The 23,784-nt window shown below is 34.7% G+C and overlaps 1 protein-coding gene across 5 annotated transcripts in view; it reads right to left on the reverse strand.

The window, feature by feature from the left end:
- The window catches only part of RAP1GDS1 (Rap1 GTPase-GDP dissociation stimulator 1), a 170,344-nt gene that overhangs the window by 31,125 nt on the left and 115,435 nt on the right, over positions 1-23,784 (reverse strand). For all 5 annotated transcript variants that reach the window (XM_058721852.1, XM_058721851.1, XM_058721853.1 and 2 more), the window contains 2 exons: positions 16,888-17,016; positions 3,861-3,986 (listed from right to left, as the gene is read on the reverse strand). In XM_058721852.1, the coding sequence (XP_058577835.1) occupies positions 3,861-3,986; positions 16,888-17,016 (255 nt within the window). The remainder of the gene's footprint in view (positions 1-3,860; positions 3,987-16,887; positions 17,017-23,784) is intronic.

The raw sequence follows: 23,784 nt of genomic DNA on the forward strand, positions 1-23,784 counted from the left end.
GGTTAGTTCCCATAAGACAATAATAAACAGAAGTAGGAATGATTTTTCTTATTCATGAACTCAAGGGAAATGCTTTTTGTTTCACCATTGAGTATGATACTTTCTGTAGGCTTCTGATATATATCCTTCTCACTCTCTTTTAGTGCTGGCTTGCAAAGAGTTTTTTAAAATCATGAATGGATAGTTAATCTTATCAGATGCTTTCTTTTCTGAAGATCATTTGATTTCTCTTTTAACAAGTTTTAATACAAATTATATTCATTGCATTTTGAATATTAAACTGCTTTGTATTTTCAGAATAAATCCATTTTGCTATAATGATTAATTTTGAATATATTATTAGATTTGGCTTGCTAAAATCTGAAGGGGAATTTTATTTTTATTTATTTAAAAAAAATTTTTTTTCAATGTTTTTTATTTATTTTTGGGACAGAGAGAGACAGAGCATGAACGGGGGAGGGGCAGAGAGAGAGGGAGACACAGAATCAGAAACAGGCTCCAGGCTCCGAGCCATCAGCCCAGAGCCTGATGTGGGGCTCGAACTCACAGACCGCGAGATCGTGACCTGGCTGAAGTCGGACGCTTAACCGACTGCGCCACCCAGGCGCCCCTGAAGGGGAATTTTAGATCTATGTTCATGGTGAGATTGGCCTTTATTCTTATAAATGGTGTCTGTTGGTATTTGATATAAGATCTGTATAGTGAGATCTCCTTTTTCATTCTTGATTTTGGTTATCTATGCCTTTTCTTGCTCTCTCTCCTTTTTCTTTTTTTTTTCCTTGATTAATCCTAGCAGGGATTTACCAGTTTTACTTAGTCTTTCAGACTGAATTTTAGTGATTATACACCGATATCGCATTATGAATTTTCTATTTTATTAATTTCAGCTCTTCAGATTTCTTTCCAAGTATGACTTTACCTACATAAGATTTAAAATATAGCATTGCTTTCATTATTAGAAAATTTTCTAATTTCCAACATGATTCTTCTTTGACCTCTGAGGTATTCGAAGTATATTGTTAAATATGTAAGTATAAATGGATTTCCTAGTTATCTTTTTATTAGACAATTCACTTAAGTCAGAGAATATACTCCATAAGGTTGCAATCCTTTGAAATTTGTTAAAACTTTTTCATAACTATGCATGTTTTATATATATCTCATGTGTATTTGAAAAGAAAGAGCCCTGCAGCTGGGTGCAGTACTCTAAAATACATCCATTAAATCAATTTTCTTAATCATGTTGTTCACATTTTCTATATCCTTGTTGTTTTTCTTAATCTGCTTGTAGTGTAAATTACTCAGAGGCATTAAAAGCTCCCATGATATTTATGAATTTTTCTATTTCTCTTCATAGTTCTGAGTATTTTGCCTTCATATGTTTTGGGGTAATGTATATTTATTATAGCTCACAGTTGAATTAAACTTTCATCACCATAAGTCACCTTATCTCTATTGAGTCTTTTAATCTTAAATTCTATTTAATATTAAATATTACTATCTCAGCCTTCTTTAAGTTTGAATGATTTTTTAAATCCTTTTATTCTAAATCTTTTAAATGTCCTTATATTTAACAAGTGGGTTGTTTTAAAAAGTATAGTTGATTTTTAAAAAAAAATTTTTTTAATTAAAAAAAAGTTTTATTTATTTATTTGAGAGAGAGAAAGAGCAAGTAGGGAAGAGGCAGAGAGAGAAGGAAATAAAGAGAATCCCAAACAGGCTCCGTGCTGCCAGTGCAGAACCCGACACAAGCTCGAACCCGCAAACCGTTAGGTCATAACTTGAGCTGAAATCAAGAGTTGGATGCTCCACCGACTGAACCACCAAGGCATCCCAAAAGTATAGTTGATTGTTAAAATTCAGCTGACAACTGGTCTTTTAATTAAAGCATTTAGGTCAAGTACATTTAATGTAATTGCTGTAATACTGTGTCTTAAATCTAATATATTTTTTATGCTGTATTTGTAACCCCTGTTCTATGTTCTTTTTCTCTCCTCTTTTCTGTTATTGAAGGTGTATTGATTGAAGGTGTATTTAAAGAAACAATCTTTCCAGGGTGCCTGGGTGATTCAGTCAATTACACATCTGGCTTTGGCTCAGGTCATGATCTCACAGCTCCTGAGTTCAAGCCCCCAGTCAGGCTCTGTGCTGACAGCTCAGAGCATTGAGCCTGCTTCAGGTACTGTGTTGTCTCCCTCTTTCTCTGTCCTTCCCCCACTCGTGCTCTGTCTCTCTCTCAAAAATAAATAAACATAGGGGCATCTGGGTGGCTTAGTGGTTAGGCGTCTGACTTCGGCTCAGGTCATGATCTCACGGTTCAGGAGTTCAAGCCCCACGTAGGGCTCTGTGCTGACAGCTCAGAGCCTGGAGCCTGCTTCAGATTCTGTGTCTCCCTCCCCTCAGCTCCTCCCCTGCTCACACTGTCTCTCTCTCAAAAAATAAATAAAGATTAAAAAAAATTTTTTTTAATAAAGATAAAAAAAATCTTCCCATAAATCCTTCCATTAGTTTGGCAGTTACATGTTGTTTTTAAAAATTATTTTAGCAATCACCTTAAAAGTCAGTGGTGAACTTTCTCAGTTTTTACTCTGAAAATATCTTTATTTTGTCTTTAGTTTTGAAGGATGCTTTCATTGGGTTTAGAATTCTAGGTTGGTATTTATTTATTTATTTTTTCATCACATAGAAGATGTTTCATTGTCCTCTGACTTTCATTGTTGTGCTGGAAGATTAACAATCAGTCAAACTATCACCTCTTTTAGGATAATCTATTATTTTCCTGGCTACTTTTAAGATTTTTGTCATTAGTTTCCTGTAGTTTCAGTATAAAAAAAAATGTAGATTTCTTTTTATCAGGTTTTAGATTCATTTGAGTTTTTGAATCTTTGTTATCTTTCACAATTTCTGGTAAATTCTATGCCAAAATTAAAAAAAAAAATATTGCCTCTGCTTCCCCCGCTGCACTTTCTGGAACTCCAAACAATGTATATGAGACCTTCTCACTGTATCCTCTGTACTTCTTATTCTCTTTTTTATGTATGCTGATTATTTTCTCTTTATACTTCATTGTGGATTTCCTTCCAGTCTATCTTCCAGTTCACTGGTTCTCTAAAACAACTATATTTAATCTGCTGTTAAACGAATCCATTAGGTTCTTATTTGGGGCTGTATTGTTCCAATTCAGGAATTTCTAATTGTTTCTTTTTCAAGTCTGGTATGTTACATTTTATAGTTTTTAGTTTCCTTCTAAATGTTTCAAGCTTGCCTTTAACTCTCTGAACATAATAAGCATACCTGTGAATCACTGTCTAATAATTTCAATATCTGGGGATTTGCTGTGGTTGCCTGTTCTTTGTGCTGGTTCTTGCTTACAATATCTTGTCTCCTCATGTATCTGGTCCTCTCTGATTATGTGCTAGACACTGTATCTGAAAAATTATATGGGATGTTTTGTTTACTCTGGTTCACTCTTATTCCAATGGTGTATCCCTTAAGATTTTTTAATGCAAAGATGGGAATAGTTTACCAGTGTCTACACTGTCCCTTTGCCCTGCAAGCTTACATAAGTGGAGTTCGGCCTCTCTGGTGCCTTTTCCAGATGGGCACAAAAATGTGTAAGCTACAGAACGATGTTTGGCAAGACTTTAAAATCAAAGAAACTTGGTAAGTAGCTTTGGCCAATGTAGATATAGTAATCGAGTAGATAATGTAGCTAAAGTTATGGACACCCAAAATAAAACTTAACACATCATTAATGAAGCAAAGAAGGGCTTTGAGTTAAATATCTGGCAATTCAATAATATCAGGAAGAATGGAAAGTATACATGATAAATAATCAAGAGGTGCATTTAATTTCTCACCATTTTCTGCCAATGGAGCAAGCACTTCAAAAATCATTTCCCTTTTATCATGTTCTATTTGTTTCTTGAAGAGTTTTACCAGTTCTTCAGCAATGTTTGTACTGGCAAACTGTTCTTTACTTGACTCTGCAAAAAAGGAGAGGGACATATAGAGTAAGCAAATAAAATTTAAACACAGTAACTGTATTCCATTACTTTCAATACATGCTCATTTTGTACCATTACTGATAAATGCAAATACTTTTCAAATACAGGAACTATCAGATACAGTTTAAATGCTCTTGAAAAGGAAAAATGGCATTAAAGAAAACGTTCTAACCCAGTTTTATTCAAGGCTGTAAAAAAATGTTCACCAGCATAACATATAGGTGTAACCATAGCAACAATTAAATTACTAAGTTATAAATTCATAGTTTCAAGGCTTTTAGCCAAAGAAGAAAAATTACTCTTATTAGGCTGCATTTTTACATGGCTGAAGTAAAGGTGACTTATTATTACCCTCAGATCATTAAAGTGGTATGCTCTTGCACTGGCATGATATGCCTACTATTAGAGGTCAATGCTTCACATGTGCTTGGGGTCTCAGTCCCGCTTGCCTCTTTAGCATCTTCAATCTCTCTTCACTCTATAGCCTCATCATCTGCAATTAAATATGCTCTAATATTTCTTACACAAAAAAAGCAATATTAAAAGCAACTTTCTTCTACTTCACTGTTCTTCAACTACCATCCAATCTCTGTTCACTTTCACAAACAAGTTCCTTGATAGCACTGTCTACATACACTGTCTCTACTTTCTCAACTCACATGCATTCTTTTTTTTTTTTTTTTTTTTCAACATTTATTTATTTTTGGGACAGAGAGAGACAGAGCATAAACGGGGGAGGGGCAGAGAGAGAGGGAGACACAGAATCGGAAACAGGCTCCAGGGTCCGAGCCATCAGCCCAGAGCCTGACGCGGGGCTCGAACTCACAGACCGCGAGATCGTGACCTGGCTGAAGTCGGACGCTCAAACGACTGCGCCACCCAGGCGCCCCTCACATGCATTCTTTTTTTTTTTTTTTTTTTTCAACGTTTTTTATTTATTTTTGGGACAGAGAGAGACAGAGCATGAATGGGGGAGGGGCAGGGAGAGAGAGGGAGACACACAGAATCGGAAACAGGCTCCAGGCTCTGAGCCATCAGCCCAGAGCCTGACGCGGGGCTCGAACTCACGGACCGCGAGATCGTGACCTGGCTGAAGTCGGACGCTTAACCGACTGCGCCACCCAGGCGCCCCTCACATGCATTCTTAAACCCACTTCAAACTAGCTTTGGCCTACATCCACCCTCTGTAGTTTCAAACTTGCTCCTCCTTTTCCACCAGACTCTATAAATTCCATTTCCTTGGGACTTGATCCTTTTCTTTCTTACCTTATTTTGGTTGTTACTCTCATCTCAGAAAATCTAATTCCCTTCCATAGCATCAAAACTGCTCCTCTATGTTGATAGTTATACAGTCACATCTCTAGCCCTCTTCTGTGCCTCAAGCTATTTATTTAACTGGTCACTTGACATCTCCATTTGAATACTCCCCCCTGTAGCATCCAAACTCCATGTCTAAAAAGGACTTCTGGTATTACCTGAAATCTGTCTTCTTCTAGACTTCCTTTACTTGGTAAATGAACAGTTTATCTATCCATCTATGCAGGCAGAAATCTAGGAGTCATTGCTCACTTGTTCTCATTTAATTCTACATCCAATGAATTACCAAAGTCTACCAATCTACCCCCAAAATACAACAGTAATCCATTCCATTTCTTTCCAATTATCTTCTTAATTTGCTTTGCTGCTTCAGAGTTCCCAATAATTTATCCAGAATTTTCAGAGAATTCTGACCAAATCCAATATAGATTTGCTTCTGTTTTGGGGGCACAGCTGATATCCTAGAATTTATTTTTTATCATTATCTTGATACTTTCTTCTCCTCTGTTACCTACATCCTTTTGCTTTCACTTGTTTTGATTTGATAGAAGCATCCTCTAGCAGCTTCCTAAGAGAACTATAATATATATAGGAGGTAAATATTTTGAAATCTTGACTGTCTGAAAATGCTTTATCCCACCCAGAGTTTATGCCTCTAATTTAAATTAGTCCCTCACCTTATTCCATTACTTTCTGATACAAGAAATTATGACAATTTATAATTATATGCTTGTTTGTAAATTTGTTTAAAAAACAAATTTCCATGGCTCCTGGGTGACTCAGTTGGTTAAACTTCCGACTTGATTTTGGCTGTCATGATCTCATGGTTCATGACATGCTGATAGCATGGAGTCTGCTTGGAATTTTCTCTCTCCCCCTCTCTCTTTGCCACCCCCTGCCAAATAAATAAACTTTAAAAAATAAAAATAAATAAAAAATAAATTTCCATCTCACCCTTGAGTATAAGCTAAAGTATAATAATAAGCTCCTTGAGGGCAGGGACAGTGCAGATTAACAACCACAAACACCGTATACAGTATAATGCCCAGTACCTAAGAACACTTGATTGAATGAATGTGTGACTGAATGAACAGTTAAATAAATACAGGAGTGAGGTTCTACTCTCTAGTTTCAGGTAAATATCCATTGATACCAAATAAAAAAGTTTGCAAATTCAAACTTTAAAAGAAAGGAGAAAAACAAATCTTAATATGGCTTAACAGTTTTGATTTGTTCTCTTGTTACACTGCTTTTGACACCAGATCGATGCCAAAATGATGAAAATCCACTCCAAAACTTGAAAAATTCCTTAATGCCATAAAAAAGAAGTAGGAGTGGAGTATGGATTGTCTTTTCCAATAAGCTACCTAAGCCCTCAGAGATCATATTCTATAAATGTGAGCAGCCTTAGTCTAAAAAGTTACTTTGATATAAGTAGGGATGACTTAAGTCCTGAACACTGTTGGTTGCTCCTTTGCTTCAGACAATACTTCAAAGGAGAAGAATTTCAGACACATAAAATCAGGGGTGAATCAGAAAGACATTAATATTTATCTAGTTATGTGCTCTCACTCTTTTTAAAAATGATAGTGTTAGTGTTCTTTTTTGCTATCCATATTCTATTCCTCCAAGTATTTCTCATAGTATTTTATTTTCCCTAGAATTACTTTTACTTCCCCTGGGATTATTTTTTTCATTTGCTTAGTTTTCTATGTAGTTATCATTAATTCAACTCCAAACTTTCCATCAGTTGTCTAGTACTTATCATTAATTAAACTCCAAATTCCCCATCAATTATCTGATCTTCTCTTACTAAGCTTATTTAAGTATTTAATCAATTTCATCTCCTCCAAGAATTACCCCAATCTTGAGTCTAGCCTTTTGACTTGTTCCAATCTGGACTGGTTGCTCTTTGAAAACAGGCCATTTAGGGCTCTCGTGTCACCACACTACTAGGAATTTTTGTTTTCTTGTTGGATCCCTTGTTTTCTGATTCCTATGTAGTCTTCTTTGTTAATTTAAATCCCTTCTTTTGGTGGAACACATTTTCAGTGGCTTCCAGAGGAAAAGTATGTAGGATACTGATTTTCTGAGATGTTCATGTTTGATAATGTCTTTATTATAACTTCACACTTGATTGACAGTTTGGGTATAGAATTCTATATTGGAACTAATTTCCCCTCAAAATTAGAAGGCAGTACTCTATTTTCTTCTGACAGCCAGTGTTTTGAGATATCTGATGTCAACTGATTTACAGTCTTTTGTATGTAACTTTTTTCTAAGTTTGTAAGATATTCTTTGTCCCATTTTAAAGTTTATTTATCTTTGAGAGAAAGAGAGGGAGAGAGAAAGAGAGAGAGAGAGAGAGAATGAGAATCAATAGGGGAGAGGTAGAGAGGGATAGGATCTTAAGTGGGCTCTGTGTTGTCAGCATGAAGCCCAGCGTGAAGCTTGATCACAAATTGTGAAATCATGACCTGAATCGAAATCAAGAGTTGGCTGCTTAACCGACTGAGTCACCCAGGTGCCCCTGTCCCATTTTAAAATTTCACATTGATGGGCCATGATATGGGTCTATTTTTATCCATTAGGCTAGGCATTTGACAGACCCTTCTAATCATAGAAAATTATGTACATTAGTTCTGTGATATGTGAGTTATTTGGCGATTTCCTCCTGTTTATCTCTTTCTAAAACTCTTGGCCCAATTCTCTCTATATTTTTTTGTATTTTCCATCTTCTTGTTTTTTGCTTTACTTCTGCAACTATTTCTCCAAACATTTGTCTTTCATTTTAGCTATTGTGCTTTTTTTTTTTAATTTTTTTTCAACGTTTTTTATTTATTTTTGGGAGAGAGACAGAGCATGAACGAGGGAGGGGCAGAGAGAGAGGGAGACACAGAATCGGAAACAGGCTCCAGGCTCCGAGCCATCAGCCCAGAGCCTGATGCGGGGCTTGAACTCACGGACCGCGAGATCGTGACCTGGCTGAAGTCGGACGCTTAACCGACTGCGCCACCCAGGCGCCCCTTAGCTATTGTGCTTTTAACATTCAGCCTTTTTCATTCTGTTCCTCTTTCTTAAAAATAGCATCCCATTATAGTTTCATGCTCACAGTATGTTTTTCTAACTTATCTGAAGATACTGGTTTTTTCCTTACCCTGTACAGTTTCTATTTTCTCTACAATGCTTTTTTTCTATTTATTTCATTATCTTTCATGTTAGAAGCTATCCTCACCTGTCTCATTGCCTGCATATTCATTAAAGATTAGGATTTAAGTTGGCTGGGAAGATGGTAGAATAGCAGGGCTGTAAGTTTGCCTTGTCCCATGGATACAACTAGATAACACCCATATCAGCATAAATAACCCAGGAAAATGACCTGAAGACTGGGAGAACAAACTCTACAACTAAAGACAGGGAAGAGGCCACATCAAAGAAGGTAGGAAGGGTGAAGATGCGAAGATGTGGTCTTGGAGGGAAACAAACCTGGGAGGGAAACAAATTGTGGCCATATATGGTAGGGAGGAAGCTGGTAGTACAGAGAAGGGCAGAAAACAAATCTTCCACAACAAACAGGGAGGATGGGTCTCTAATATTTACCTTTGAAAGTGAAAGCGGCCAAATTTCATGAGTTCTTGAAACCAGCATGACTTAAAGACTAGAACTTTAAAAATAAGGAGGCTCCACTCTGGGAGAACCCAGAAGGTATCAGGAAGCAGAGTTCCTGCCCTTAAAGAGATAGCATGACAGCTTGTGCAGATACAGTGTAGAACGAGCAGTTTGGAAAACCCCGGGGGCAAATAGGGGGTGGGAGGATGGGGGCAGGTGAGGAGAGAGTAATTTGCTCATCTCAGAGCACAGCTAGGAGAGACAAGGATTATGGAGAGACCCCTTTCAGGAATAAAGAAGCTGGCAGGTACCATTTCCTCTACAGCAAAAACAATAGCCACCTGTGGGAACCAGTGAGGCTTCCACACTCCTTACCTAACTTGCTTGCATCAAATCTCCCTCCCCAACACATCTTGGTCAAGATCCACATTTCCCAGTCATGCTCACCTCAGTCCCAGCGTTATCCACTCCCTACCCAGAAAACCAGTACAAACCCTCACAATAACATATCTCCTGACCTGCTCATTTTGCAGGACCTCAGTCCCAGCAGGGGCAGGTGTTTCGTAAGCTGACCACCACACACCTTACTGCATACAATAGAGAGACTCTGTAGATAATTAGAATGAAGGAAAAAGAGGCCAAGACTCAACAGCAGAGCACATGCAACACACATAAGAGATTGTCCCTGAAGTGCAGGCCCTGGGGAACAGGGGACACTGAACTGCAAGGCACTACAGGACCACTTCTTCATAAGACTAATATCATTAAGAGAAAGAGAAGTAGCCGACTTTCCTAACACACAGAAACAGACACACAAAGTCAGACAAAATGAGGAGACAGAGAAACATCTCCCAAATGAAAGAACAGGATCAAGCCACAGCAAGAGACCAAAATGAAACAGATATCAAGTAATATGCCTGATAGAGAATTTAATGATCATAAAGATACTCACTGGACTGGAGAAAAGAGTGGAGAACATCAGTAAGACCATTAACACAGAGATTAAAAAGAACCAATCAGAGATCAAGAACACAGTAAATGAAATAAAAATAGACTTGATGGAATAAATACCAGGTTAGATGAAGCAGAGAAATGAATTAACGACCCAGAAGACAGTAATGGAAAGTAACCAAGCTGAGCAAAGGAAAGGAAATTCTACAAATTGAGAAGAGTCTTAGGGAACTCTGACTACATCAAGTGTGGTAACAACCACATTATAGGGATCTCAAAAGAAAAAGAGAGAGATAAGGTGGCAGAAAATTTATCTGAAGGAATAATAGCTGTAAAATTCCCTAATCTGAGGAAGGAAACAGGTATCAGATTAAGAAGGCACAGGGATTCCCTCGAAAAATTCAACCTGAGGAGGTCCATACAAAGACACACAGTAATTAAATGCTAAAAAGTAGTGATCAATAGAAAAAATTTTTAAACAGCAAGAGAAAAGACAGTTACATGCAAGGAAAACCCCATAAAGCCATCGGTGGGTTTTTCAGCAGAAAATTTGCAGGCCAGAAGGGAGTGGCATGATACATTCAAAGTACTGAAAGGGAAAAATCTGCAGCCAAGAATACTCTATTCAGCAAGGGTATAATTCAGAATAGAATGAGATGAAAAGTTTCTCAAGGAGTTCATGAACACTAAACCAGCTCTACAAGAACTATTAAATGAGACTCTTCAAGTGAAAAAGGAAAAACTGTAAATTAGAGTATGATAAATAAAAAAACACAAAACAGTAGAAATAAATATTTCTGTAAAAAACAGTCAAGGGCCTCACAAAATAAAAGGATGTAAAGTATGACACCATACATTAAAATTGTGGTGGGGAGAGAAGTGAGGACTCAAATGTAAGTAACCACCAACATAATATAGATTGCTATACACAGAAGAGATTATATACAAACCTAATGGCAATCTCAAATCAAAGAGCAGTTAATAGATATGCAAAAAATAAAGACAAAGAAATCCAAGTATATCACTAAAGAAAGATAACAATGAAAGAGAGCACAAGATGAAAGGATAAGAGGGAATCTACAGAAACCACAAAACAAGTAACAAAATAGCAATAATCAATAATTACTTAGAATGTAAATGCACTAAGAGCTCCAATCAAAAGACACAGGGTGACAGAGTGAATTAAAAAACAAGACCCAACTACATGCTGCTTATCATTTCAGACCAAAACACACCTGCAGATTGAAAGTGAGGGGATAGAGAAACATTTATCATACAAATGGCTGTCAAAAGAAAGCCGGCAAAGCAATACTTATATTGGACAAAATAGATTTTAAAACAAAGACTGTAACAAGAGACAAAGAATGACACTATATAATAGTAAAGGGGACAATCAAACAAGAGGATATAACAATTGTAAATATTTATGCACCCAACGTGGAAACACCCAAATATATAAAACAGTTAATAACAAACTTAAAAGAACTAACTGATAGTAGAGGACTTTAACACCCCACTTAGATTGATGGACAGATCACCCACACAGAAAATCAACAAGGAAAGAGTGACTTTGAATGACACACTGGACCAGATGGATGTAAAAGACATATTTAGAACATTTCATCCTAAAACAGCAAAACATACATTCTTTTCAAGTGCATATATAACATTTTCCAGAATAGATCACATATTAGTCTACAAAATAAATCTCAACGTTTAAAAAAAAATCAAAGTCATACCATACATCTTTCCTGACCACAATGTTCTGAAATTAGAAATCAACCACAAGAAAAAATCTGGAAAGAACACAAATACATGGCAGTTAAATAACATGCTTCTAAACAATGAATGGGTCTACCAAGAAATCAAAGAAGAAATAAAAAATTACATGAAAACAAATGAAAACAAAAACACAATAGTCCCAAATCTTTGGAATACAGCAAAAGTGGCTCCAAGAGGGAGGTTTATAGCAACACAGGCCTACCTCAAGAAGAGAGAAAAATCTCAAATAAACAACCTAACCTTACACCTTAAGGATCTAGAAAAAGAACAAACAAAAGCCTAACCCAACAGAAGGAAGAAAATAATTGAGATTAGAGCAGAAATAAATGATGTAGAAACCAACTAACCAACAAAACAAACAACAACAAAAAACAATAGAACAGATCAATGAAACCAGGAGGTGGTTCTTTGCAAAGATCAACAAAATTGATAAAAACCTCTAGCAAGACTCATTAAAAAAAAAAAAAAGAGAGAGAGAGGGGTCCAAATAAAATTACCAATGAAAGAGGGGAAACAACTACCAACACCACAGAAATACAAATAATTCTAACAGAATATTATGAAAATCTGTATGCTAACAAATTGAAATGGATACATTCCTAGAAATATATAACCTACCAAAACTAAAGCAGGAAGAAATAGAAAATTTGAACAGACCAATTAACAGCAACGAAACTGAAGCAGTCGTCAAAACACTCCAAACAAAAAAAGGTCCAGGACCAGATGGCTTTACAGGTGAACCCTACCAAACATTTAAACAAGAGTTAATACCCACTCTTCTCAAACTATTCCAAAAAACAAAAGAGGAAATAATCTTCCAAATTCATTCTAGGAGGCCTGTATCTCCTTGATACCAAAGCAAGGTAAAGACACTACAATGAAAGAGAACTCTAGGTCAATATCTCTCATGAATATAGATGCAAAAATCCTCAACAATACATTAGGCAAACTGAATCCAAAAATACATTTAAAAAAATCATACGCCATGATCAAGTGGGATTTATTCTTGGGATGCAAGCATGGTTCAATATTTGCAAAACAATCAGTATGATATGTTACATCAATAAGAGAGCAGATAAAAAAACATACGATCATTTCAATAGATGCAGAAAAAGCATTTGATAAGGTAGAAAATCCATTCATTATAAAAACCTTCCACAAAGTAAGTTTAGAGCTCAACATAATAATGGCCTTATATGAAACACCACAGTGAACATAATACTCAATGGTGAAAAATTGAGTTTTTCCCCTAAGGTCAGGAATAAGGCAAGGATTCTACTCTACCACTTTTATTCAACATAGTACTAAAGTCCTAGCCACAGCAATTAGACAACATAAAGAAATAAAAGGTATCCAAATAGGTAAGGAAGAAGTAAAACTCTCCCTATTTGCAGATGACATGATACTATATATAGAAAGCCCTAAAGACTCCACCAAAAAAACTACTAGAATTGATAAATGAATTCAGTAAAGTAGCAGGATACAAATCAGTGTACAGGAATCTGTTGCATTACTATACACTAATAGTGAAACAAGAGAAAGTGAAATTAAGAAAATAATCCATGTATATTACATTAAAAACAATGAAATATCTAGGAGAAAACTTAACCAAGAAGGTGAAAGACCTGTATTCTGAAAATTGTAAAACACTGATGAAAGATATTCAAGACCATTCAAAGAAATGGAAAGCCATTCCATGTTCATGGGTTAGAAGAACAAATATGGTTAAAATGTCTATACTACTCAAAGCAATCTATACATTTAATGCAATCCCTATCAAAATACCAATACTATTTTTCACAGAAATAGAATAAACAATCTTTAAATTTGTATGGAACCACAAAAGACCTCGAATAGCTAAAGCTTGAAAAAGAAAAACAAAACTGGAAGTATCTAAATCTCAGACTTCAAGTTATATTACAAAGTAATTACAAAATTAAAACAGTAATGGTACTGGCATAAAAATAGACACATAGATCAATGGAAAAGAAGAGAAAACCCCCAAATAAACCCATGATTATATGGTCAATTAATCTTCGACAATGGAGGAAAGAATGACCAATAGCAAAAAATCTCTTCAACAAATGATGTTGGGAAAACTGGATAACCACATGGAAAAGAGTGAAACTGGACCACTTTCTTTCCCACACACAAAAATAAACATAAAATGGATTACAGACCTAAATGTGAGACCTGAAACCATAAAAATCCTAAAAGAGAGCATGGGCAGTAATCTCTCTAATACTGGCTGTAATAACATTTTTCTAGATAAAGTCTCTTGAGGCAAGGGAAATAAAAGCAAAAGTAAACTACTGGGACTATATCAAAATAAAAAGCTTCTGCACAGTGAAAGAAACAATCAACAAAACTAAAAGGCAACCTACAGAATGGGAGAAGATATTTGCAAAGGACAAATCCATTAAAGGGTTAGTATCCAAAACATCCATGCCCAAAAGGAATTTGTTTGTGTTGGCTGCTCTACTGTCCTTTGCCAGTCTATGGGAGGAAAAGCAAGGCTTACAGAAGGGTGTTCCTTCAGATGGAAGCAGCACTAAAAGCACCCTGAATCACGATGAGTAGGAAACTATCCCCATAAACACGTTTGATTAAACGAATGAATGAATGAATGAATGAGAAAGAGAGAGAAAAAGGAAGGAAGGAAGGAAGGAAGGAAGGAAGGAAGGAAGGAAGGAAGGAAGGAAGAGGGAGGAGAGAAGGAAAAAGAAAGAGGGAAAGAGAGAAAAAGAAAGAGGAAAGAGAATAACATTTTCATACCACCAAATTCTGATCCTTTTGAAGATTCCAAAGAGCAAATTGGTTACTTCTTGGCTTTCCAATTCAGGATTAAGATATCAAAGTATTGCTAAAAACACAAGTTATTGCTGGTATTTCTTCCCAGGTCCTAAAATGTTTTTGTTATCCCCTCCCCTCCCTTTTTTCCCTCTTTCCTTGAAAATTCAAGCCTTTTAAAAAGTATCCCTTTACTGAAGTTTTAGTTTCCAGAAGGAAGTGAAATTAAACTCAAGTTTTTATGCTAACATCTCTACCCTCAAAATCCTAGTATTTTAAGCAGAAAATTTTCTTTATAGAAGATTTTGGAACCAAATAAAAAGGGAAAAAATCCCATACTTAATCTATAATATTAGATAAGAATGCAAACTTTAAAACTGTATTCATGCTATAATTGTGAATATAAAAAAATTATGTGTACATAAACTAGGGTTCAACGAGAACAAAAAGGCAGAGCTGCATTTTCCTTTTTTTGTCCCCAATTCCATAATAGATTGTACTTATTGAATTATTTTATATTTTGTCTTTAAGCTATATGTTTTGTGAGCAAAAACCACAAAAATTTCTGTTTAACATTTTTATTTAAAAATTTTGACAAAAAGTAACTCTAGCATATAGTGATATGCCATATTCAGAAGTCTGTAATACAAATATGATAGGAACTTGATATTTACCCTATGCTGATAAAAATAATACTATGTCGATTTTTTAACTCATGGGGAATAAAGCACACACTGAAAAGAAGAAAAGTATTCTGGGGCATAAGGTTCTACTTCAGTATTGACATATAACCTAGATAGTACATGAACGTAACAGACATGATATAAACTCTAGAAGTCTTAGTATATAAAGGAGTATTTCTCTTTTATCCTTTTGTTCTCCAAATGGGGTAAAGGCAGTAACAGCTGGTTATCCTTTTGTCCTCCAAATGGGGTAAAGGCAGTAACAACTGGAAATAGACTATTAAATCGGACCGAACTAATTGAGTGTATATCCATCTTTTAGTAAAGGCCAGGGAGAGGAGGCTGAATTGAGGTGGTCTATGCAATCTCCCAAATAAATCCTGATACCTTAACACAGGCAACACACATTAAATGATGTTTATGCTTCTGTTACAAAGATTATAACATTATCAGGGATTATAACATGACTTCTGTTTTATTTCTATACAGTATACCAAACACAAACTGACAACCTATTTTAATATCTTGTAAAACAATGAATAAATGTTCTTTCCTTCTTGGTCTTACGTGAATGATAGAAATAATGAGACAGTATGAAAAAGAAGAAAAGCAGAAGAAAATAGAAGACAAGAACATTCATAAATACCAGGAGATGACCCACTGAATAAGAATGACTTTTAACACTGTGTGTCATCAATGCTAAAAAAAATCTAGCTGTCTCATGAAAAGAAATTAAATCTAAACATGTTGCTATTTTTAAGAAAAAAAAAAGACTTTTAAAATTTAGCTTTGATAAATAATCTCTGTTCCTTTAACTTGAAGTCAATGCAAAAGTAAAGTACTGAGATCAAGACTTTAATATGCAGTATGTAAGAACGTGAGCTTTCAGTTAGAAAATCCAAGGTTAGAGTCCTGGTGCTTCTGTTTATTTATGTATAAAATGGGTATGATTAATAGAATTTGCTTTAGCTGTTATATTTAGTTATGACAAAACATCATTTGGCTTCATTGTTCCCAGAATATGAAATTTATTATGAATATGGTTGTGGGGGTAGATTCAGACCAGTAATTGTAAGTTTATATCAAAAATCATGGGAAGGGAGGCCAGAAAGAAGAGTATCATTAATGATACAGAGAAAAATAAAACAGAGAAAAGAGATAGGGGTGCTGGAGTCATCAGTCCCCTTCTCTGTTATGACTGGGCTGGTCTGCTTCCATCTGCCTTCTGATTTTCAAGGAGTTCTCAGAATATTTTCTAACGCTGTTATAAACATATTTTTATAAAAAAGTCCTCTCTCATTTTGATGGATTTTGTAAAAAGAGGGGGAAAGCCTTAGTCTGCTAGACTCCTTTTTACCTGATGAACAAATAGTTTATATAAAATGTAATAAATTACCGACTTTATTTTTGTCCTGGAAATACAATACTTGATTTCAAGACTGTCTCTCATATAGGAATACTAAAGTCAAATGGAAATCATTTTAAATATTTGACTCTAATGAATTATATACAAGTGTAAATTTTAAATTTTGATAAATAAAACAATGAGGGAAGCAAAGCAGCTCCAATTACAAACAGTTCAATCATAAAATATAATTGGATCTACTTTTTTAAACACTGAAGCAAGCGAAATGCTGCCAAAAAATAATACAATCTACGTGGATCTTTGGGTGTTCACATCTAAAGGAAAATTTATTGTAAGTACACTGATAAGTGAATTACATTTGTGGTTCATGGCTAGGACTTACCAAGTTCTGCTAAGTTGCCAAATGCAACAAGACACATTTCTGTAAGAGCTGCATTTTGGCAATGGATGCCCAGTAATTTCACTAAGGTAGGTATAACACCCATATTGATAAGCTGAGCTTGAAGGGAATCTGTAAGAAACAAACAAACAAACAGAAGTGTTTATGTATCAAATGGACATTAGTAAGAAGAAAACACCTTATTCTCCCTATTGCAAACTCAATACTATTTCAAGTACAGTAAAACAAGATTAAGTTCATCCATATAATTATCTGAAACATTTAAAAACATTAGTTCACAAGAGCTGAGTTTTGAATCTTTTCAATGATTAAAGGAAATTTAGAAATGAAATAAACAATGTGTCAAATCATTTTTTTAAAACAGGGTCTTATACTTTTGTAGAGCAGGCTTTAAAAGTGCATAAATAATTAAACATTACCACTGGTTGTTAAGTGAAAATGTTAGTCAAAGTAATATTTGTATTATAGGAAATCAGACTATATGAAAAGCATAGAGAAACCAATTTAATAAAGACCAAGAGAAGACAGAATCTTAGAATCTTTTAAAAATGGTTGCTTCATAATAATGAAAAGTATATATAATACACAAAAATTATTTTGATCATTTGCACCAGAGCGTTCTTCGATGACTGCTAGGAAGGAAAGTAGTTTTAACAAGGAAAAAATGTATTACTTAAAATATTTTTCTTTTCAACGTTTTCTTTAATAATAGTGACAAGCATCTTAGTAAAGAAAGGAAAATTTGGCTTGAGAGGTGAAGAGAATGAGATCAATAAGCTTTGTCATCATTGTTTGCCTTCATTTTCTAAGAAACTAATTGGTTTTAAAGTATTTAATATGCCTTGGATTTCCACAATGGTCTTCATGAACAATTATGATAGAATACCTGTACCAAAGCTGAAGGTAAATAAACCAAATGAAAACCAAAAGTACTGCCTCTCAGAATAAGCTAAGAAAAACATCAACACATGCTTATGCAAAACACTATTAATAACTGTTTCACCCAAAGATACAAGAATGGTTTCAAATTTTTAAAAAATTATATGCCATTTTTAAGATAATAATTTTCTCCAAATTCTTTTAAGTTCCCTATTGGGAATCTAAAGATAAAAATCCTGTTTATTACAAACACATTTTCCTTTTAGCATGTATCCCTTGACAGTTTGCCTAATAACCCTTCATCACTCTTTATAGTTCTTAACCAATAGATAAGGAGGCAGTTGGGTGATTGTCAGATAAGAACATGAAGGCCCTTGAGCTGCCTCACGTTCCAGTTGATTGTATGCCTGGCAGTCTCGGTGGTTAATTTTTCCTATTTTCAGCGTAAAGTATGAAGAGACAGCCAACAGAGGCTTATCACCCTGAAAACTGATGAGTGTATGCATAGTATCTGGTTCAGTTGTTGGGGGCCCATCTATCTTAGAAAGGGGCCTATCACCAAAACAAGAAAACAGCCCTGAGAAAAAGGGAAGTTTACATTTAGAGTTCAAAAAATCTGAAACAATTTCAAATTTGGCAATGGAGTTATGAAATCTGTTATAAAAGGAGACAGAAATAAAAGAATATACTCAACTAAATGATGTTTTTATGCTTTTGATGCTAAATATTTTCTTCTTATACAACTCAGCAACTGATGAATGATTCGCACTATTAAATTATCTTATAAGGTATAAGGTATTATTAAATTACTTATAAGGTATAGTATTAAGTGTTATACTGGCAGAAAACTTGTATTGTGGCCACAGTATTTGTAATGATCATGCACCAATAAGCCTTCCAAGTTAGAAATTATTTTGATTACTTACCAGTAAGTTCCTTATTATTGGATCACCTTTGCAGATCTTTGTTCCTTAGCAGTATTTTTAACTTTCATTTATTTATTTACTCATTTTGACTACCTCTTCAAATACTGCAGAGCTGTTGAATCATTAAATTTCAGGTATGTAAGCGTGAGCACTAGCGCATGCATTGAGTGTGAGTCAAACTCCACTGTACGTCTGCATATATGTAAGCATCACACACCCCCTCAGTACTGTTGGTACAAACTATACAAATCCAACAGTCCAGGGACATCAGAGGAATAACAAATGCTATGAAGGAGATAACTCAATAGGAGAATGCCACTTAGAAGAGGATGTTCTTCATATTCTCCTAACTTGGCATCTCTACCACTTTCTTGGACTGCTTTTAAGGTATGAATTTTGGTTCCAGGGAAATGAGGGGCAAAAAGTTAAGAAATGTTGCATAGTTTCATAAAATCTTTGGCATACAAATTGAAGCAATAATATTTGAAATTATAGTAGATCAGGAGAAAAAGTATAGCCCAATGGCATTTGATGTAAATCGCCACAAATCATGAAAATCACTTTGTTTTGGGAAAATGTGTTTCAAAGCTACCCAGGAGCCAAATTAACTGTATACTCACATACAACACACATACCACACACAAGTAAAGAGAAAAATTATATAGTCATCCAATGGACATACCCATTTTTGATCACTTGGGTGTTTTCTTTTATATCCACTTCTATGAGGCTAACTAAAACAAAAATTATACTCAAATAACTCTAACGTCTGTTTATACCAACTGCAGGCAAGTCATTCTCCCTGGATAATGAAGGCCCAAATGAGGAAAAAAAAACTTTACTCAAACAGATTGATACAAATTTTCATTTCAAGATAAGCAGGCATCCTAGAACACGGTTCTCAAAATGGAGTCCCTAAAACCCTTTCAGAGGATCACAGAATCAAAACTACTTTCATAAAAATACCAAGATTTTATGTGCCTTTTTCACTGTATTGATATTTACCCAATGGTACAAAAACAATGGTGGGTAAAACCGCTGGGCTTTATTATGACCCAGTCGGTGGCACCAAATTGTGTTGGTAGTCATCATATTCTTCTGCAGCACACATTCACAGTAAAATAAATGCTATTCTTCTCAGCAATATATTTAATTTTGCATTTAATTTTTAAGTAGGCTGCATGCCCAAGGTGGGGCTTGAACTCATGACCCTCAGATCAAGAGTCATATGCTCTACTGACTGAGCCAGTCAGGTGCCCCAGCAATATTTTTAAAATTGAAGTTATTTTGCATAAAAAGATGCGGTAACATGAGCTATTATTTTAATATGCAATATTAAATAATTTTTAAAACTGTTTCCATTTTAATTTCTAATATGGTAGATATTGATAGATGTAGCTCATTTTTTTAATAGTCCATATTTATAAACAAAAGTTCTATAGGGTCTTCAGTAATTGTTAAGTGTCTAAAAGAGTTCAGAGACCAAAAGTTTAAGAACCACTGCCAAAGGATTACCTACCTTTTAGAGGAGATTGAAAATAAAACAAAACATGGAATAGAGATTCTGAAATTCAATGATGTGCTTGGCAGATGAGATAACAGGAGAAGAAATAAAAATTAAAAGCATGGTAGGAATACTAGATTTTGGTGTTCAGATATTTTAACCAAAATTACATTAAGCACCTGAACATCCTATTTTGCTTATTTGGGTAGAAATTCTACTTAAGCTTAGGGGACTATTCCATGATTGGGTCTATTTGCCTATTTCAGTTACAACTTAGTATGTTAGCTAGCAACAGTTTTTTGGAGGGTGGGGTGGGGGTTAAGTAGAATAAATTGTGTGGAATAAATTGGTATTCTTATTGCTGGAAGCAAATGATGAAGTTTAATCACTTTTTCTTATTGCCCAAAGAAAGCTTATGAATGGTCTTCAAAGGATAGAAGGTGACACGCTCATGTTATTATGAATGGTTATCAGGAGTATGACTTTTAAATCAAAGACTAACTGGAAAAAATTCTTAGAACCAGAAATGGTTCGCATTCTCTAGAATTGAAAAAGTGAAACAGTCCAAGACTGAGAAGTTTTGTATCCTTCAATGAATACCAGCAACTCCAGGGGAATGTTTATCAGAGCTCAACAAACACAATTCACAAAATGCAACCCAGGCTCGTACATAGCAAACACTTATGTGTGAAAGACAGTCTTTAGACAGCACGATGTCATAAACGTCTGAAGACTTTTAAAAACTGCTCCTGACACACATCACAGACAAATACTGACCAAAATACAGAATTACAAAATATCAAGATGACACAGGCCCTACATGATCTATGGGGAGGAAGAGGAAGAAAGGCACTGAGGGGGTGCAATACAGATGCATATACAAAGAGATATAAGGCAATCAACGCATGCGCTGGTGTGAACACTTACCTACCTACATTTGAATTTCAATGGTTCCAAGTTCTTCAGGTCACACTCATGGAAACTCCAAAGAATGGAGATCTGGAGAGAAGATCTTAAGTTGAAGAACCTTTTTCCCCCTGAGTTTTAAGTTTAATGTTTAAAACATTGGTATAGATAGATTATAGGTCCAGAAAAGAATCCCAGTAACTCAACTGAAGTTACGTTGATCAATTACTATAAAGAATTAGTTTCTTAAGAAGACTGTAACACATGTTTACCTTATTTACAAGAAAAGGCCCTTATAGACAATGTTACAAGATTAAACTTATTGGTAAACAGGATTTAATGATGAAACTGTGTCAAATAAGATACACAACTCAAAATACATAGTCTCTACATTAGTATGTATAAATAGTATGTATACTATTCATAGTATAAAGAGTACAATATTCCTATTTACAGGCTTGCATAAAAACCCCATCTACAATCAAGTGAATTATATACAGCTGAAACAACAAAAACAAGCAAATATAAATCTTGATGAAGAGTTGTAATACAAATTGGATAAAAGCCATTTAAGAATAAAGACTGAAGAAAGTGCACCTAACTATTGGCATATATATACTTCCAAAAAAGGCTACAAAAATTAAAAATGATGTAAAACAGTGAATAGAAATGATAAGTTTAAACAAGTTGTAGTGAATATAATAGTGAAAAGGAAACTGACTTTACAGCTACCAAGAGGATGATTCATGGTTAAAAACTTTACACATACACATGTCAGGAATAAGTAGACTTCCTTTTCAGTTACTTATTACTTAGTATTTTTTTGCTGATTGGTCAGGAAAGTGGAGAACTTTTATTCTAAACCTAGTGTTGAGCATATAAAAAAATAAAAATACATGTGTTTAAAATTAACTTCAATTTTAAAAGCTCTTTTTAAACAAAAACATGCATTATGTGTTCTACACCTGGATTATCCCTATAATTTAAGCCCTAGGTTATGCATTTCAAGGACAAACAGTAATTTCAATGAAAAAAAAAAAAACAGAGAATCAAGATTCGTTAGTACTGAGAATCATGGAGGTTTAAAGCAATACCTTTACACAATTCTTGCTTTTTAACAGTTAATAAAAAACAGAAAAGAATTCAAAAGTTTTTTCTGGGTTCTGAAAATCAAGAGTCTCTACAAGAGTAAAATTTCCCTTTTTTTTGTAAAAGTTTTAGAGAATTGACAAAATTACGAGTGAGGATAATGTAAAACAATAGCAACAGCAAAATCCCCAAAGCAGAATCACAAAAAGGAAAAATGGTTTATTACTCTTAAGACACCTACCCATTTACTTTTCTCAATCCAATGACATCTAGAATGAATATGTCTCAATCTAGTATAGTAGACTAATTTTTTTCTCCTAGGCTCACTCTTGTTATAATGGATACTGCTAAAAAGGGAATTCTACAAAGTATGTCTACTCTGACTGAAGAAAACTGTCTTTCAAAGGTTAAAATTTTTTGTTGTTTTGTTTGTTTTGTTTTAAGAGGACTACTACCAGCTGCTGCTTAAGCAGCTCTTAGTGGAAGAAAAATATCCTGTCTGTTCTCATTGCTGAGAGAAAGGCCATATCCATAGTAGGTGAAAATTTAAGCCTACATTTTTGTATAGCAAATCAAACTAAATGCCAGGTTAATGTACATCACAACATGTATATCTTATGAACATGTATCTTTAAAAACAAAAAGTCTTTTGTTTTACAAAAGGATTTACTAGCTTAAAAAAAACCCAAACAAATATTGCTAGTTACCCTGGAGCATTATACTAAGTTTTCACACTTTAAAATTATACTGAAGTTATTTGCAATGCACAAAACTGTGTTAACAAGATATATCTACATAACAAAAGATTTCTGATTTCTGGCCAATATCCATCTTTCAAACAGTATTTACTTAAAAATGTTTCAGTTAACAAAATATAGGCAGTTTGATGTTGGCTGGATTTTACTGGTAGTTAGAAAGCAGGATTACTACTTTTTATACAAAAGAATTTACATATGATACCTCTCTGCCTTGAGTTTCTCTCTAGGCAGACATTGTAAGTAGCCCCACATTAAAGATGGCCATGTGGACAAATTCCATCATTTATCCCTGGCTTTAGCCTTAGCTCTTAGAAGGCCAAACACCTGAAAACTTACTCCAATGTCACTTCTGGCACCTACAAACCTGTATGTGGCCAATAATCATGTGCCTGACACCATCATATTTCAACTGGTACAGTAACGTCAAGAATAAAAACAAGGCCTGGTCTTTCAGTTTTACTGTTACTCTAAATACTCATTTTTAAATTTGGGAAGCATTTCACGTGTAGAGAAAACTCCCTCTGTGCTTCATATGCTGAAATTCTGTCAGTCAGCTGAAATGTAAATGTATATTTACATTGCGCTATTTAAGATGTGGCAATAACTAATGATGGTGACAAATATACAAATATAAAAATTAAATTAAGGCAGAATAATAGAGATTAGAGTATCCTCTTTAGAATTTACAATAATAAATATTAGGAACTGCTTTTAATTTTTAGTTACTTAATTTCATTCAGGCCATGAATCTTTCAGAAAGCCCAAATTGGAAATTCTTTATATCTTGTGAGGATGAATTAAAATCAGAAACCCACCT

The sequence above is a fragment of the Neofelis nebulosa genome, chromosome 3 (assembly GCF_028018385.1).
Source record: "Neofelis nebulosa isolate mNeoNeb1 chromosome 3, mNeoNeb1.pri, whole genome shotgun sequence".
In the NCBI taxonomy this organism is placed as follows: domain Eukaryota; kingdom Metazoa; phylum Chordata; class Mammalia; order Carnivora; family Felidae; genus Neofelis; species Neofelis nebulosa.